The following is an 18990-nucleotide window of genomic DNA, read 5'->3' on the forward strand; positions in this document are numbered from 1 at the left end:
CCACAGTCAGCCGCCCCCTCAATCCACTGCACATGCACACTGTAGTAGAGTGTAACGAGGCACTATTCAACTCTTCATTCACCGATTGGAACGTCAGAAACACTGAATTAAAGATACGGGGACTTAACTTAAGACAGATCATGTTTATTCTCATTTCACTGCTTCATTCTCTGTCCGGAAATACGGCTGTTCATTCATCTATGTTCTGCAAAGCGAAAAACACATTATCTTCAAGCTGAATCAAGCATTTGTTGTTGTCGTAGTAAGAAAAAATTAGGCCACGGGTCGCGTGACCTGCCTTGTCGTTTTGCCGTTGTCTATGACAAGATCAGGCCTTTTCTATAAATAACAAATTAGGAAAGTGTTACTATCCGTATGAGGGGGCTAAAGTATTTTAAGTGATCCACATGAAGGGAAATTCCTAATCTACTTGGTGTTGGGAGTAAAGGTGATTAAAGATGAGTTCATTTAGTACAATGGAGCCCCCTTTCAAATGCCGCCCACGTCTATGTTCCACAACTTACTTCGGAACTACTTACTATTATAGTATTGGAACAAAACCCAATGCAAACATATCTCAGGCCTAAAAAGTGACCTTATGTGCTGAGAGGTCATGCATAAATGCAGATGCTCAATCATTTGCTATCGGCTCATAGTAGGAGATGTTAACGTGAACTCTTCCCCCCCCCCTCAGCGTCCAACTAAAACATCACCAGGACTCGAGCGCGTGACGGTGCAGTCCGTCCTCTCGCGGAGATGATCTCGGCGCGCGCGTCCGACACGCGCACGCGCCCCGTGGTCCACGTGAGCTGCGTCCAGACTGCTACCGAAACTTTTTTGCTGTTTAATTTAATTTAACTAACGTTAAGGTTATACAACGAGTGATATTAGTTACTAACTTATATCTAACGCCAGTTGCCCCGACGACGCAACGGTTAGACGAAAGGTAGCTTAAGTTAGATAACAGCTAACAATGAAGCTAGCTAACTTCCGATGCTAATGCTAACGTTAGGAAGTTCACGTCAACTTTTGATGGAAAACTCAAGTTGTGGCGATGTAACGTTAACTACTCCTTGTATATTTGCAGATAATGATGATTCGGTTGTTGTATAATATCCCACCATATTTTATTGTTACGTTAGAATATCTGTTAACGTTACACCACTTGTTAACATACGCGGCTGCTCTTGAACCTTTTTGCAACCTAGCAAACCCAAGATGTCCGTATTTCTTTCGGTGTACTTTGTGGTCAGTTAAAGAGTTTTTAGGATTTCTCTTCTTTCTACAGTAATCCTACAGGATGTTTTCAGCCAGTGGATCACAGCGAGTTTCCAGAGGAACGTCTTTCTCTGAAATCCTCATGAAGGGTCATCCATCAACCTTGAATAGTCCCACCAAAGACCAGTTAGACCACCAAGGGAAAAAAACATTTAAACGTGGTGAGTTTGCATGAATGCTGCTCAGCAACATCTAATAATTAATTCAGATGCGAATCCCCAAACAGTCAATTGGAATATTTGTTCTGGTGTGCCTTTATTAATCTTTCATTTTTACACTTTTTCTTGTTCCACTAAGGCTACGCTTCCAAGCCACCAGCTTCACCTCAAGTTCTGATTGACAAATACACCCAAGGCGAGTTGGACGCTGTGTCTTTGGTCCATCAGCTCAGCACCATCTTGGAGTTCCACCTGGAAATGAAGGAGACGGTGACCACAGGTGCAGTGAAGTTTATCAGGCTGTTAATTTAATTTAGAACATCGGCTAACTATTACTTTGTTTTTGATGAATTTTTCCCATTATCTTTTCATCGATTCACTGTTTTGTTTTTTAACATTTATAAAACAAAATGAATCCTCGGAAATTCCTTAAGCTCATGGAGGCTTCTACGACCTTCTAGTTCTGTGTGTAGAACACTGTAAACCAAAGATGTTCAGTTTCCTGTCATCAAAGACTACAAAAAGCATCTGTAAGATAGTTCAACTGTTTCTTAAATACCTATGTGAACAATTGTCTCCACAGGGAACCAACTAGGGCTTTATTTTGCATTTTGTGTGGTCATTGATGGGGTCGAGTACACGACCGGCATGGGCATAACCAAGAAGGAAGCCCGCCAAAAAGCGGCGCAGCTCGCTCTGCTGGACTTCCTGCCCACCCTTGAAAGTCCAAAGTCTTCACTCCCCGAAGCATCAGGTTCGGATACAAAGCTGACTCAAATCCATATGAAGGATTGGCTGTGACTTTCTTACAGTACATCTCAACATATGCTCAAAATGATTTGGATGCCTAATGGAAATAAAAACATTTAGTTTCTCACTGAAAATACATCTCTATCAAACTGCATAAAATGTTTTCACAACCTATGTAGATAATATAAATTAAAAGGGACCTGTTTACACTAACTCCATACAATACAATATTGTATTTAATTATTTGAATTGTGTGCTTTAATGAAGAAGGAAAAAAACAGGTGACTAGAACAAAGGGAAAAGATCATTATGAATTTGAGCGTTTATACTGACTTAAGAGCGCTGTTCTTAAAATACACAGTCAACAGATTCTATAATTAATTAAATATTAATGATCAGCAATTTGTCTGGGTGGCATAAAGAAGTGTTTCTGAAAGTTACTCTAGGGACTCTAGGTCTGTGATAAAATCTAATAAGTGTAGTATTGTGTTGTGCTCTTCATTCATGTCCATCATGCCCGATCTTCTCCCCAGATGTCCCTCCACCACTGCCAGTAAAAGAGAAGTCCTCCATTTCTGATATGCACCACTCCAGAGCCACTCATGGTAATTTAGGAGGATTATAAGACCCTCTCTTTGGAATCTCTCATTAGCGAGATGGCAAATCTCTATTTCTTCTTCCATCTTTCTCAGAAAGGACCTGTTCTGTCAACCTTCAGATTTCAAACTCTGTCAGAGATCAGCTCACTAAGCTGATGAACAGCCACCCGGAGTTCTCTCTTTGTGCAGGAACCACAGCAGCGTTCATCATTCAGACCTGTAAGTGAGCTCTCACAGCTTCCTGGTCCATTTTTCAAAGATATTTTTGTGGTTCGATCCTTTCATTGAATGCCGTTAAATATATTGTCAACTTCAATTAAATATTTTACTTGGGATTTTTATTTTTTGCCGGATAATTTGGATTTCACATGGTTACAAAGGCATCAGGTACTTTGTCGACTTGCATGTATAATAAATATGAGTAAATGTTGTTCCATGCATTTTCCCCTGTACGTACTCCTCTCTCTCTCCAGCCAGCGGTTGCGAGGTGGTCGCTCTGGGCACAGGCAACTTCAATACCAAAGAGAGTGCGTCGAAGAGTGGGAGAATCGTGCACGACTCGCACGCGCTTGTAAACGCAAGGAGGTCCTTGATGAGGTAAACTGCATGCGGCCCATGTGGTCAACACACAGATTTCTGTTCTGATGTAAGTGCTCTTGTTGATAAATGCAGGTCTATCGGGTCAGAAATGACCTCCCATCACCGCGTATGTCTTCACCTACTGACAACCGTCACTTCACATATTCCAGTCATCACCTCTCACTGAGCGTTTCTGATGTTGTGCTCTTAGGTTTCTGTACCGGCACCTGCTGATGTTCTTCAGCAAGACCGCCAATCTGACCGAGAAGTCAGTCTTCGAGCAGAGCAGCGGCACCAGCGGTCTCCTCAGCCTAAAGAGCGGCATAACCCTCCACCTCTATGTGAACCAACTGCCGAAGGGTGCCGCTCAGATCCCGTCCCACATGTGAGTGTGTGTGATTGTCGGCCTCGTGGCATTGGTAGTTTCATGGTCTCATTGTTTTGGAGTTTTTTTCCTCCACCTCTTATGACCTTGCTTGACTGCAGTTTCCTCAGCTCTGTGCTCTGTTTAAAGGCGCCTGAACCCGCTCTCCATCTCGGCGTGGCAAGTCAACAACGAGATCAGCCTCCACCTGTCGGTTGAGGGAAAGGTGCTTGTTCTGTTCCTTTCTCTCATCTGGGGGCTGTTTCTCTCATTATAGATGCAACCAAAATAAAGTTTTGCATATTGCGTGATTACAAATTGATTTGCTCCTTGTTGAAGGTGTTCTCGGTTTTCTCGTCGACCTTCGATCACTCCGCCTCCAAGGTGGTCAGCATGTCCGCCACGGACAAGCTCACTCAGTGGCAGGTGCTCGGGTACCAGGGGGCCTTGCTCAGCCACTTCATCGAGCCTGTCTACGTCCAAAGCATCCTCGTTGGTAGGTCCGGTCCTAATGGGAAGACTTTATAGTATCCCTAGGTTTTTACTTGAGACGCTTTGGCGATAAGTGCAAATGCAACTGATGAGTCACTCTATGGATGGTGTGGGGTCAAACAAAAACAATAGATCTCAATTTGTGAAAAACATCAGTTCCAACATATTGTAAATGTCTGAAATGTTGAACAAACAGCCACACGATTGATTGTATTAAATTCAGTGCAGTGTACTGCTGGGTGAAGCTGCTTCGGTCAGTTCCACACACTCAATAATAATATCCAACATTCGTGTTTTGGCATATACAGGTACATTATTTGAACAAATGAAACCTCATCATGTCATTTGACTTCTGGCAATACTGTCCTCCTGATATACAGCGAACCTTTTTCTTAAAAAACATTCCACAATCCCGAAGGAAAGGAAGAACAAAGCGACCAAGTTCATTTTGCATGTGTGTTTGCCAAAACGTTTTAAGCTGACTTTTGTAATGTCACAGGCGACGTCGGCTGCGGTGACATCCGTGGCATGAAGATCTCCGTGAGCCAGCGGGTGGAGGGCGTCACCCCCCAGCTGCCCATGTTCTACTGCATGATGAGGCCCCACATCAGCCTGGTTCCCGCCGTGGCCACCAACACGGGCGACGGATGCCAGTTGACCCACGCTATCAACTGGAGCGAAGGAGACAGCTCCCTGGAGGTGGTTGACGGCCTGGAGGGAAGGACCGTAGAGCAGTAAGTTCACCGCAGGGTTCCTGTACGTAGCATTTAGCTCCAAGATATTCACTGCAACTTGGATTAAGTCAACGTCAAGGTGGTGTCGATGCAACCCAAAAATCAAATCGTAGGTTACAAAGTGCAACAGGTTCCCCTGGCTGCTGTTTTACGGCGACTCTCCTGTTGCAGGTCTCCCTTTAAGAGTGGCCCCTCTCTGGCCAGCCGCCTCTGCAAAGCAGCGATGCTGCACCGCTTCAAGTTGCTGGCTAACGAGGCCCAGAGGCAAGACCTGCTGGCCACGAGCTCTTACAGGGAAGCCAAGGTAGGCTCGGCGCCCCCCCCCACCCCCGCCCCAACACCTGCATAACTTTTCCCTGAAGCTATGTGACGTGTCTTACTTCTATTGCGATGTTTCTTTTCACTGAAGCGGATGGCGAAGCCGTACCAGGAGGCCAAGAACGTGCTGCGTGCGTACCTGTTGCAGCAGGGCTTCGGTCCCTGGCTGGTGAAGCATTCTGTTAGCGATAACTTCAATATGTGAATACAAACTTATCGTGCTGGTTATTGGTTTCTGTTGTGAACGAGATTCAGATCTCAACACCTGTTTATTTTATAAGGCGTGTTTTGTTTGGGGAGTTGTGACGATGGTCTTTGACATTCAGGGTCTTTCAAAAGAGTACAAATATGCAACTGACAAAAATAAAATTGACATTTGTAGAGGCATTGTTTTCTAGCCCACTATTATTCCACTTAATAAAAAATCTGAAAAGGAAAATAATCATTTCTAAAGTTACTCTTTTTGTGTGTGCTTTGAGCTTTAGTTTTCAACTCTGAATGAATACAAATCATCAAAAAGAAATTAGTCCCAGCTCAAATTATGATGTTCAGCACAGGTTTATTTGTCAACCCCACTTTTCCTTGTGCTCTGTCTCGTCGCTGCATAACACTGTGTTTTACAAAGACATGTTGTTGATGCAAATAGTCAATTTGTCAGGCTTTGTTGATACACATGTGCATGCAGGAAATGCTATGGTTTCCTGTGTTGGCGATGCAGTGAATCATTTACTCTTAAAGCATTGAGGGGCTCCTGTGAATGGAGTAGTGTGTTTTGCATCTTACTGGTTGGGGCCACAGATGGGATTACCAGTGCATTGAGGGAGCTTGGGTCCAAGGATCAAGGCTTCCAGCTGTATGTACAGCTCCAGGTTTTCTACTTGTTTGTTTGTTTATTTTTTTTGGATCACTTATTACTTTTTGTATTGCGATGTTTCTGCTGATATTGCATACTTGTGCTTTTTGCATTTATTGATGATTCCATTGACTTGCACAGCAGCACATGTCCAAAGCAGTATCCGTGTTATGTTAACAGGCCATGTTACTTACTGACTACTGGTACTTGGTAGTAAATATTTTGAGTTGGAAATTCCTTTACTTAGCATTTCAGTTATGAGGGAAATTGGCTGCCTCGTCATTCAGGGGACAGTCCGTTGTAGAACCGAAGGCCATGTAGTGTGTGGGTGTCCAACGTCAGGCAGCCAATCACTGCTGACCTTTATGTGAAATATGACATGAACAATTTAGTGCAGAGATCTCGCCTCAATCTAAATGTTGTACCTGTAATTAAATCCTGCCCTCTCTTTTCAATCTTTTGAAACATTTCATCATTTTCTCTGCTATTGATGCAGTATGTTTCACTGATTTAGTTCCTCCAAACAGAAGCAGTAAAATATGAACGAGGGCCCATCACTGAGGTGACACTACTAGGTTTAGCGATAAACAGGATATGCTACTCTTGATGTGGTTACAAAGTGAAAACATTTGAGAGCTGGGCTCTTAGAAGCTGTGCACTTATGCACAGGAGGACGTGTAACATGTTCCGCATGCTGGTAAATTGTGGCTCTATTACCTTCTGCAGGGCTTTTCATTTCTGCCATTATTTTGTTGTAGGGTCTATTGTTAAATATCTAAATAAAATATAGAGAAAATGACATCAAAGCACCCATGACTGCCAATAACTGATTACAAAAGTTTATTCCTCAATAAGGTCTTTTTAAGGAAAAACAAGCAGCAACCATCTACGGCATTAGTTGGAGCTTGCTGTTTTTTGGGACTTCGGTCCTTCCATTTGATAAAGATACTGTTCTATACAATGTTCATCTAGATGCTCATTTGCATTTTTTGCACACTTACAAAAAGGACACATAGAATGAACATAGTAGCCTAAACGTTGTGCCTGCAGTGTCCTCACATCTTGTGTTATTATCACATGCAGATTTTGCTCCTCACCAAATAGAAGCTAATCTTCCAACATTTGCAAAGCGCATCTACCTTTTGGCTCAAATGAATGAGCAAAGTGGGACTGCTTAAAATGACTTGACAGTGAATGTATCACTGTGACTTTCCATCTTCAAACCTCCCGTGGACAGGCCGAGCGGAAACTCTGCCTCCAGAGACCATGCTCCCTCCCCCATATTACTGCATCAGTGCTGAAGTTAGGACATTTTTGTAGGTTTGGATCTGTGCGATCAGAGAACTAACTACCTGGATCTTTTTGACTACAGTCTTTTGATTTTATATATATATAATGTGTATATATATATATATATATATATATATATATATATATATATATATATATATATATATATATAATGTGTGTATATATATATATATAATTGAGAGAACAGTGAACACACAAAACTACATATTTTGTAGGTGTTAAACTCATTTTCCATAGTTTATGTACGTACATAACGGCGACACACACACACATTTAAAATGACATTTTATTAAGTTATACCATCAAGTTTAAAGTGTCAACTCAGAAATGATGAAATAAATAAATAAATAAATAGACATGCAGAGCTTTCCATGAGCTTGCATGAAATACGTCCTCGTTGATGGAAATTGATCCGGAACTTTAAATAAATCTCACAGCAGATTCTTGTAGAAATGACAGAAATATCAAATATATACTTAATAATTGTAGTACAAATACATTCATGAATAAATAGTTGCTTCCTGTACACATTGTAATGACTCTTTTTACAGCAGTGTCAAATGAAAGGATCATTAAATAAATAGATATCACCCCATTAAACTCTGCCTTGATTTAAACAAAATCCTTAAATCGGCCGGACACGTCTTCAGAGCGCGACCACACATTTTAAAATGAAGTTCTCCCTCTTGCTTTTTTTGCGGGGGTTTAGTTTAACGCAAGGAGTGTGTGAGTCTGTTGAACTAAAGATTTCATGTGTTTCAGAAACTCACTGTAAGAATCCTGAGGCCATCTCTCACAGGAGCACTCGCTGTAATCAGCCTGTGCCTGGGGAGGAAAGGGGGGGGGAGGGGGGGTCAGTTCGGTCCATCACGCACATATCTACTCCCTTAAAGCTTGACTTGGTTTTTATACACAGAGCGCAGAGTCACTCACGTGGCCTTTTTCCTTCCACTCCTTTGTCAGACGATCCAGGAAATCGACGGCGTCCGTTAGGCGTTCGTTGGGGTCGTCGCACTCCACCCTGACGGTTCCGTTGAGTTCTCTTATTACGCAGTCCAGCGCTGTGGTGATGCACGCATCCTGTGTTTTGTTAGAGAGAGAGATTTTTTTTAATTTTTTTTTTTATTCCTTCTACGGACGCCACTCTGTGGCTGCACCGGCAGGAACCGGGTGAAGCAGCGACACCCGCCGCGCTCACTTCCTGTACTCGAGAACCTTTCACATGTGGTTGAGAAAAAGTTCATCTACACTCTGACACTCGTGCTCCTTTGATGCTGAGGAGTAACCAAAGGAACTCCTTTGTGCTTGGCTTAGTATTCGCAATCTGATCGATCCATCGTGATGGTGAGGAACGGCGAAAAGCCAATGTCATTTATTGCAGTTATTCTAAAAAGAAAGAAAGAAAACGAATTGTAAAAAGATAAAGAATGTTTTCTTACCGGCACGTTACTTTGAGCATAGAACATTGAGTCTGACGGCTGCGTGGAAAAAAGGAAAAGACACGGTGACTGTTTTAACAACTATCAGAAAACGCACGAAATTTGAGCGACTGAAATGCATTCGGCTGAAAAGGACTCACGCATTCGACCTCCGTCTGCAGGTCTGGGATCCCCAACTCACTCGGGTCTAGTGGCCGAGCGAGAAGGCCGCCTGAGAGAAGTATCCAAAAGGCAATCCGAATCAAAAAACTCATCTTCAGCTTCAAGTGTGACGAGCAGGTTGTCTGGTGCAGGTGTTGTGTTGCTTTACTTACCCCCCCCACCTTTGTGCAGTTTATATATCCCTGGGGTGGAAAGGGTGGGCTGAATTAATTGTATTTTGCCTAATGTGTGCAGCGTCGTTTTTTCCTCTGTAGATGACTCTTGGAATTTTTTATTTTTTTTCTTCTCACCCTGCTGCTACAGCATGGTAAAATCCCTCAGGTGGCCTATTGCGGCTCGGCCTGCAAGCTCTTCTGAAAGTAGGTTGGCCGTCACTAGTTTGCGGTGTTCAGGGTTTTTTTTTCTTTCTTTTTTTGGCCGGTAATGTCGAGGCATGTTTTACTCTGCAACACCTCAGCAATCCAATCCAATCTCTAGGGGGAGGAACAACACATTTTCTACTCAAAGTTGTTGTTATTTTCATTTTTTTTTAACCCATCAGTATGATGAATGCACAACCTCCAGGCTGGACTTTGGGCACAAAGCCGCAGATGAATGGGCTCCAACTGTGGGTTTGTTTGCATATCGGCGGAACTTCTTTAGGAACTTATTTGCTTGCAGCTTAGATTGCTGCGATCGTTAGAGGATGTATTTGATTATACTTCCTGCTTTTTATTCGCGCACATACAAAAACCCAATACGGAAAATAAAGTATACAAATCATTCATATATATAGAATCCAGAAAATATGCTCAAACTTGACACTGTTGCACATCTGAAGCACTGACATATGCGCTCATAATTTTGGCTTCATCACCTCTTGACTCTTGAGATTCAATTTTAACTCTAAGCTGGTGTTTATATTGCCCCAATCTTGTGAGTGCGACACTGTACAGTTACATTTCAAAGAGTTAATTTAACCCTTAAATGTCACAAATGAATCTGATAACTGCATAATGACTCCAGCTCTTTCGTACAACTGACACTTAACAGCTGAATCAACTGTTTGCAGTGTGATTTGAACTCTGCTCTTCAACACTTTTGCCTGGTGTGTAGAGACGCTCTGAAGGTAATTCCTCACGATGCCATCAGTGTATAGTAACCACAGCGTGAGTGTGCAACCAATGTGTATTTAGCTATGAAACTATACTTAATGCCAGAGCGGTTAAATGTGCACCTCCGTGGTTCATTCAAATGAGACAAACGGTAACATTGGATGCATCAGACTCCCGAAAGCATTAGCACCGCTTTAGTTTCCTTCCTTATCCACACTTCATCAGATGGATGTTTATGTCCAATGATGAGTTGAACGGATCTCTTCTCTCTCTTACTGCTGAGATTGCTCACATAGTGACTGATATAAAAGGGTGAAAGGACGCAGCCTTGTGGCACAAACCGTTGGTTTATTGTCACTTTCTCATATTCACTTTGTAAGTGTTGGTTGTAAATGTGTGCATCGGGCACAAAATGACCCGTTGTGTCTCCATTAAATGCAGTAATACCACAAATACCAGCTGTTGCAATTGCTCACATTTTATTAGGTCATTTCCACTTATCGTGCACACACATGTGGTACATCAGTTAAATAATAAATACACATATAAATAACTGGAGAACTTTTTTGCAGTGTTTTAAAAATCGCCGCCTGCAGATTAATTGGGTTTTAGTGCAGTGTGTAAATATAAATAGCAGAGGGCATCAGTTGGCTCGCTTGCCGCTCAAGGTTTTGAGTAGATGAACATGACTTTCCAGGTCCTTCACAAAGTCCTTAAAGCGCGATTCCTTGGTCTGCAGCGTGCAGTTCGTGGAGCTCGTCTGGGGAGAAGAGGCCGGTTTAGGTTCGTTGTTGTGCCTTTTTTTTTTTTATCCAAATGGTCTGAAATTAATACTCACGGTCGGGAACTGGGTGTCCAGGGCCTCCAGAATGTCCAGAACCAGGTCTTTGTCATCCACACAGTTGTTTTTGGCCTTCTCCAGTCCTCGAATGAAGTGCTGCAGCGCGTCTTGACTGCAGCTCGCCTGAGGAGAGCGACGCAGACGGGGGGGGGGGGGGGGTCAGTCACAGAAATCAAACGATCAGACCATTCGTTATATTTGCGTTGCAAGGAGACGCGTCGAGCTGCACTCATCTCTCACCTGCACGTTTGTCGGATAAGTGAACGTCACATTTACCTGCAGCGCGTTGGAGAAAAAGACAACGTTACCGACTTTCAACAGATACTTTCCAAAAAATAGAGGATAACTTTTTTTATTTCATTTTTTACCCTGGGACAACTTACACATTTGACATCTCGTTGTAGAGTGCAGAAGTCCAGGTCGCCCTGTCCGTCGCAGGCCGGTGCTGCCTGAAGAAAGCCAAAGAGGCAAAATACCCAGAGGGCCGTTCTCAGACTCTGCTCCATATTGATCGCTGATTGTATTCGTCTTGAGGAAAAAAAAGTTTTGAGTCGGTTCACCTGTGGCTTGTGCTGTCCTAGTGCGGCTTTCTAATTTATAGGCAACAGCAGATAAAAGAATGAGTAGGCCGGTGAAGGGTGGGGTTTTTTTGTTGGGTGGCTTACTTTTTCCTATCAATCATATCCTCTACATTTTCCTCATCAACTGCGTTGTGAAACCCCAAATTGAAAAGAAAGGAAGGTGGGCATAGGGTGGCTGCTGATGACGTTGTGATGTTTTTCAAATGGTGATGGCCACACACCTCATCGGGGACATGTCTTAGCCAAAAGTCAAAAAGACAGGCAAACGGTTTAAGGTGTTGAAACAGCTAATTCCTGTCTTCCTGTCAAAAAAGGATCAGGCTGCTGAAAGTGAAAGAACTGAAGTTAAAAATACAACCGAATGTGCTACAATGCAAAAAAAATAAAAAATAAGTTACTGTGTTTTGAATAGCACAAATCCGTAATAAATGTTCTACCAATTAGCAGAATTGTTTTGCACACTTTTGCATACCACCAAAGAAAGAGCGTTGAGAATGTCAAAAAAGAGAGGAGAAGGAATGAATGAATGGCTTCTGCTCCACCTCTGACCACGTGGGGGTTCCCCACCACCATCCCAGAGGCCTCCGGAGCCCAACCGCTGCGCGTAGCCTCGGGGCAGTCACACAATGAGGGGAATTTCTTTCCATAGAATGAGTCGCTTTATGGGTCATCCCTGCTGTTTCCATGCCCTGCCCGGGGAACCCTCGCCCACGCCCCGTGGGGAGACACCAGCGCCTGCCATCGTGAAAACAAACGAAAGGAAAAGATAAAAGAAATATTTGCTGGGTGAACATGGAAGAGGAGGCAGTTTGAAACCCGCGGGTTCAGCTCGGGTTTGTTTGATGTTCAGAACCGCAATCTTGAGAAAATTGAAGATTGTTAAAACACGTTTTGAGTTGAGTATTTTGTACCTCGTACTTTAACTGCTGCATTTTATCCTCTGTGTGATATGAATGCTTCTGTGACGTCTCGCATCTATCTAAACACAAAACCACCAGCTGGTGTGAAAAGGGTTTTTATCGTGAAGGTGAACTGTCCCCCTGAGACGCCACGCGTCTCATTCAAAGGCAGCGTTTCATACTTTGGATTTAAAGGCTTTCCTGCCGGTTTCAGGGGCCCATTAAAGCGATGGTTGACATTGGGGTCGGTGGGGATCATAGAACTTTGAGTTGCATCGCTGTGCGGCGAGCACGCGAAGCGGTCGGCTAGCTAAAGACCAAGAGGACGTGTTTTAACTCGGAGTGCAAACGGCGTGGCCACTTTGACCTTTTACCTGGCTCTCGTAAATGACAACAGCTAGCCTATTTCTAGCCTTTCACTGCTTTTTTTGCACACGGCTGTTGTCTGTTCTGAATGTGAGAGATAGCCACGCCCCCTGATTTGCATATAAGAATGTGAAATGAAATAAAGTGCCATTGTGAAATAAAGTGGCATTATGAAATAAAAGTACCATGAAATGATTAAATTTATTTCATATTTATGTATTTATTGCCTCATTTATTTATTTCACAATGTATTTCAAATGCATATTTCAAATACGTCAGCCGTTTGCGCTGATCGTGGCCCGCGTTCGGTCCAAGTCGGCAGTATCTGGCCCGAACCTGAAATGAGTTTGACACCCCTGCGGTAGATGGTCAATGCTTGCTTAGCTAAACATCTTAACTCACCTATCAGCAGAGGTGGGACAAAGTCATTGTTATGCAAGTCACAAGTAAGTCTCAAGTCGTTGCCCTCGAGTCCCGAGTCAAGTCGAGTCAAAGATGAGGCAAGTCCCAAGTCGAGTCATAAGTCAAAGCCAATAAGTCTCAAGTCGAGTCAGAAGTTGTACCATTTTAGTTTCGAGTCATTTTAAGTCATCTTATTATAGTGGGGACGGGGAACCCTGGGTGATGGTGCGCTGCCTCACAGACCTAGACTACGAAGGGAAGGGTAACGGTGGATCGACTATGACTGTGTTATAGTACTTTAAAACGGACGTTGACATAATGTTGGCGAGGATTTCCATCGGAGTCTGAATCCGGGTTCAAAAATCCCGATTTTTGTAACCATGAACGAGCTGTCTCGTTGATACGGTCAAATGGACTGCAGTGATTGGATGTCGTGCAGGCAGCGCTCTCTGCATACAGGTGGCGCACATTTTTTGACAGATGCAGATAAACAGAAAAGAATGTTTTCCCCCAGTTTTCATGGGAAGTAGCAAGTCTTCTCGAGTCAAAAGGCTCGAGTCCAAGTCAAGTCACGAGTCATCGGTGTTCAAGTCCAAGTCGAGTTGCAAGTCTTTGTACGTTTTGTCGAGTCGAGTCTGAAGTCATCAAATTCATGACTCGAGTCTGACTCGAGTCCAAGTCACATGACTCGAGTCCACACCTCTGCCTATCAGGGTGGGTTTTCAGATGCCTGATAAAATTTGACGTGGTTGAGCCAGAATCTTTTATTGTAATGGCGCATATTTAGCATTGCGCGGTTCTTTTGTTGCCGTCTTGTTGGAAGGTTTTGAACCCAAAGCTCACGACGAATGGCACCGCAGCGGCCGGTGCATTCGACAGCTTTCTCGCGTGTGGCCGCGCGTGCGCAGACAGCAATATGTGTCAATGTACGTGTTACGTAGGCAGGTAACGGAGGGAGCGGTATAAGCGAGCTCATCAGATGTTTCCTAAAATTAAACATTGTTCACGAGTCCCAAAGCTCGAGTCCGAGTCGAGTCTGAAGTCTTTCGAGGACGAGTCTCAAGTCGAGTCTGAAGTCACTGTGTGTGCCGTGAATGGATGCAAAAAGGAAATGAAAGGCTCAGTTTTCCACGATAGTGATCTCAGGGAAGCCGCTGGAGGTTTGGTGACCACAGGCCACGTCGGCACAGTCAGAACAAACTTCTGAATGATCACAAATCGATCCCAACTTTCGCGTTTTTTTTTGCATGTTTCCTACAAGCTTGTGTCATTTAGGGGGGGGGGGGGGGGGGGGGTCATTGCTCTTTGTTTTAGTCAGAGGGGTTTTACATTTGACATCTTTGTTTTGGGTTTTTTTAACTCTCACTTTCTCCCCTCTAATATGGGTGAGACCTATTCTGATGCATTGCCCTACTGACATATACAGGTCCTATAGTTGGAATATCATCAAAAAAATGTATTTCAATAATTCCATTCAAAAAGTAAAACACGTCTATTATATTCATTCATTATACACAGACTGATATTTGAAATGTTTTTTTTTATTTTGATTAGAACTGACAACTAAGGAAAATCCCATATTCAGTATCTCAGAAAATTAGAATATTTATACAAGACCAATACAAAAAGATTTTTGGAAATCTTTACTGAAAAGTATGAGCACGTACAGCACTCGCTACTTAGTTGGGGCTCTTTGTGCCTGACTTCCTGCAGCAATGCGGCGTGGCATGGAGTCCATCAGTCTGTGTCACTGCTCAGGTGTTATGAGAGCCCACGTTGCTCTCATAGTGGATTTCAGCTCTTCTGCGTATTGCATCATCCTCTTCACAAGGTTAAGGTCAGGCGAGTTAAGAACAGGGACGCCATGGTACTGGTTGCTTTGGCACTGTGTCCTGGTCAGCAGCAGGAAGCCTGACTTCCTGGTATGCAGCTGCGTTGACCTCCGGTGGGCCAACGCCAGCAGATGTCATGGCACCCCAAAACCACCACTGACCGTGGGTATGTTCACAGTACAACATCCCTTAAGCAAGCGATGGAGGACATCGTCCACCTTACTTTCCACCTTTTATTACAAGCCAAGTTGGGTCACTTGCTAAGGTGATTGTGTTCCCGTCACTCCACTGCAGTTGGGGGGGGGGGGGGTGAAACATTGAGACACAAAGAGCTTTCCGTCCATCTGAAGTAGACTGCTGTGAAGGATCAGCAGAACTTAAGACAAGTAGGTTTTAAATTGCATCTCTTCTGTTGTGAAATCCCTTTTTAGTGTTGGTTAGATAGTGTGGAATGAGCCGACACATAATGCATGTCCTGCCGGGGGGGGGGGGGCAGGGCACACTTGTTTTGGCAGCGCTGTGGTTGATGTTACTCATGTTTTTGTTGTTGTTGTGGGCTCCGTGGAAAACCCAGAGCCCACAAACACCAGCTGGGAAAAGAGACTTTCGTCGGGCAGCTGTTTGGCCCTTGTGCACATCTGCACAGCTGCTCGGTTTGCTTGCTGTCTTCGTGTGGTGCCTCCAGCTGTGAAAAGGGCAATTTCACACTGAACTGCAGCTGTTTCTGCTCTGCTTTTGCACCTCTTCTGAAGATAATACAATTAAAAGAAATACTTTTTCAGCAGGGGGGATGTAATTTCAGGGGGCGGGGGGGGAGGGCCCCCTGTTACAATGGCAGGGGAAACACCGCTTCATGCCTGCAGTGTGTTTTACGTAAACTGATTCTAGGTCCAGATCTGATTTTCTTTTTTAGCGTAACGCCTTTAATCAGAGCAGCAAGATCTATTTATATAGATATGTATCAAATAATTACCCCCCCCCCCCCCGACCCCACCCACGTCCTGTATATCAATCTCATAAAATCACAACTCTAGAGGGTGAGAAACAGAATGTGTATTAACTGGCCTTTCAATAAAGACCCCAAACCCTTAGACTGACTGATGGACACATATTAGAATCCATCACTGCTTGTCCTTTTTTCTCTGTTAAATGCATTGCTGCAATGTGAGGTTTCTCTCGTACATCTCTTTGAAGTGGGTTTGCCTGTGCAGCTGGAATGCCCCTCTGACATCTGGGAAGTCCACCGTCGAGGGGTTTGTTGTGAGGACACCTGCTCGCATGCTTGCACCTGTTATCGTGAGAGGTTTCAGAGTTTCGCAGCTTACTCAGTTGTTGCGCGTACAGCTGCTTGTGTCAGTGTCTTCTTGTGGTTGACCCCCCCCCCCCTCCCCTCTCCCTCCTCGCTTTCCCCCACCCCCACGTAGGGGAGCAGTTAGACGCACAACTAGTGTTTCATGCTAATGCTACAGATTCACCATCGGAATGGGACGTCCCTCCTCTGGAAGCCGCTGGATTAGGGGGCGGGGCTTAGGACCTCTCACTTGAGTGTTTGGATAACGCAATGTTTTAATGGCGCCAATTTTTTTCTCAAAAGGAAAATGAGTCGTTGGTGCCCAAAGAGACCAGAACTACATCAATCTTTTATTAATTTTTGGACTAGAAGTTTCTTTAAAATATGAAATGCTTAAATTGGGAATGGTGAGCGTTAAACACAATGAAATAAATAGGAAGTTGAGAATTATTAATAATAATAAAACAGGCAACCCAAAACTCTGTGTAATCAATTTATTTTCAAATGGTACAATTTTTTAAATAAAACAAGGTATACATCATAGAAATGCAATAATATACTTCAGATATTCTTTGAGAACTACAACATATAAATCAACTTTCACTGTCAGTGAAAAGGGGAAGAATCGTAACTGCCCCTGTCCACTGGGGGGCGGCAGAGGAGCTTCCCTGAGAATACAATCTTCATAGCTTTAGTGGGTCTAACACCACCATCTAAATAAATAATAAATAGGTTAATTTATTAAGGAGACTATGCATGTTTAGCATCTTTTCAGCCTAGTGTCATTCAAGCCGTGGTCACGTGAAGATCTCCACCTCCTTTCACTTGCTCAGTCTGGTTATGCCCTAAAAAAAGGAGAAAATAGATTCACATAAATCCATGTTTCATATAGTTAAACAGTTAACACTTTGATGTAGTGCGACAGATCCCCACCCCTCTATGTTCAAACGGATTGTGTCTGATAAAAAAGAAAAAAAAGGATTTACCTTTTGAATGAAAGACTTGAGACTTTCGAAGAATCCATTCACATTCTGATACGAGTCGCAGGTTTGGCAGTTGGCCTTTAAGGAGGAAACGGTCAAAAGATGAATAAACCAACTCATGACCACACGAATATGTTTCTATGCAACCGAAATGTATCCGGCAAATGCACGTCTAGAATGTTACCTGAACGTCTCCTGAATCCGTAGAAGGGCAGAGAACTTTCTCCTAAGAGAAGGAACAGAGGGACACCGTTAGCTCGCTGCGTAGCCACGTGCAGCTTTGTGCACGGCGCGCTTCCCCTCGACTTACAGTTCTGGGTTGCGTGAGGCTCTTGTAAAGTTTGTCTTGCGTCACGTTGAGTTGCACATTCAGAGTCTCCTGGAAGCATCGCAGCACTGCCATGCAGCAGCTCTCCTGTTTGCACAATGGTGATCAGACGCTCATTAGGAAACAAACAAGCCGCTTGTGTAAAACATTGTAAACACTTGTACTGTAAAAAGTGATCATGTTGCAGGGGGCATATAAAAAAAATCTTCTACAATTTCTCAAAAAAAGAACACGACAGTCTTGTCATGACTGTTGATTAAAATCAACGGCAAAATTGACGCTGTTACGTTTGATATATTAAGGAAAGTTATATTGAAGAAAACTGATTGGCTGACTTTCAGGGTTTGTCGTCAACAATCAACGTTTGATGGTTTTAAAAATGTTATACATTTTTACATGTGTTCATTTGAGGGAAAACTCCTCTCAAAAACATTTCTCAGAAAGCAGTTGTTTTTGGTTTCATGTGATGACTTCATCGTAGCAGTTGACTTTCCAATCCGATACACGCATAACACTTTTACTTCAACTGAAACATCGCTTTGAGTTTCCACTTTTTTAGAGATGCGTTCCTGTTCCCAAACGTGCTCTACCGTTTTTTTTTTTTTTCTTTTCTTGGGCCAGAATAGTTTCCCCCCGCAGAGATCTTTAGGAATGAGTCTTTGACGTGACACATTTTCCAGCTGATTGTGCAACAGCGTGTGACTGAACCCAACTGGCTCGGGTCAGACGCTGGTTTTAGAACGCAGCGTTAACCTCAGGCGGCTTGATGCTTCTTCACTGCTGCTCGAGTTCCGATCCCCTTCTACGGAGGTCGTGCAGCATTAAAAGCATTCGGCATATTGAGCGTTGTTGTGCCCAGCCGTGGCCTCGCGTCCCCTCTGGCATCCTTTTGTGGTTTTTCAAGCACGCCAGAACACGTTTTGAGTTGGTGAGGAAGTGCCATGCGTTTGTTTGCTTGATCACGCAAACCAGGAGCCAGAGCAGAAAGAGGGCAGTTATGCATCTGAACGGGCATTTATCCCACAGAAGTAGAAGTGGAAATGCATTCCCTTTTGCAGGCAATTAAGCTTTAGTTTATAGTTTGCTTTGTGATTTTATTTGAACTTAATCTGATTCTTTTTTCACTAGTAGTTTTCTTTTAAATTTTAAGTGCATGAGTAAATGACTCTCTATAGCACTAGTGAAATGTTACATTTAATAACAGAGGGCTAATGCAAATATATACAATTACGATGTTGAAATTTTTTTGTACTTTGATGTGTAATTGCATACGATTCGTAATAAGGAGAAACAAAATGAATGCATCAAAGTAATTTGCAATTTGCCAGATTAACTT

The 18990-nt window shown here is 43.4% G+C and overlaps 1 protein-coding gene across 3 annotated transcripts; it reads left to right on the forward strand.

The window, feature by feature from the left end:
• The first annotated feature begins 690 nt into the window (after positions 1–690).
• adad1 (adenosine deaminase domain containing 1 (testis-specific)) lies at positions 691–6919 on the forward strand. 3 transcript variants are annotated; one of them, XM_037459660.2, is made up of 13 exons: positions 691–804; positions 1289–1439; positions 1576–1716; positions 2020–2190; positions 2720–2791; positions 2879–3004; positions 3259–3382; positions 3576–3749; positions 3879–3954; positions 4068–4224; positions 4720–4954; positions 5126–5258; positions 5364–6919. In XM_037459660.2, the coding sequence occupies exons 2-13, from the start codon at positions 1301–1303 to the stop codon at positions 5475–5477; spliced, it is 1662 nt and encodes a 553-aa protein (XP_037315557.1). In that variant the 5' UTR covers positions 691–804; positions 1289–1300; the 3' UTR covers positions 5478–6919. The 3 variants fall into 3 exon arrangements, with proteins under 3 accessions (XP_037315557.1, XP_037315558.1, XP_037315559.1); XM_037459661.2 differs by lacking the exon at positions 691–804 and adding an exon at positions 811–946; XM_037459662.2 differs by lacking the exon at positions 691–804 and adding an exon at positions 936–1056.
• Positions 6920–18990: the final 12071 nt, after the last annotated feature.

This window comes from Pungitius pungitius, chromosome 2, assembly GCF_949316345.1.
Source record: "Pungitius pungitius chromosome 2, fPunPun2.1, whole genome shotgun sequence".
NCBI classification, from domain to species: Eukaryota; Metazoa; Chordata; class Actinopteri; order Perciformes; family Gasterosteidae; genus Pungitius; species Pungitius pungitius.

Bases quoted from the DNA above. Each gene is read 5' to 3' on its own strand.
- adad1 (XM_037459660.2), top strand. From the start codon at position 1,301: ATGTTTTCAGCCAGTGGATCACAGCGAGTTTCCAGAGGAACGTCTTTC. The intron at 1,440-1,575 runs GTGAGTTTGCAT...TGTTCCACTAAG, and splicing joins GAAAAAAACATTTAAACGTG to GCTACGCTTCCAAGCCACCA. The intron at 3,383-3,575 runs GTAAACTGCATG...TTGTGCTCTTAG, and splicing joins GCAAGGAGGTCCTTGATGAG to GTTTCTGTACCGGCACCTGC.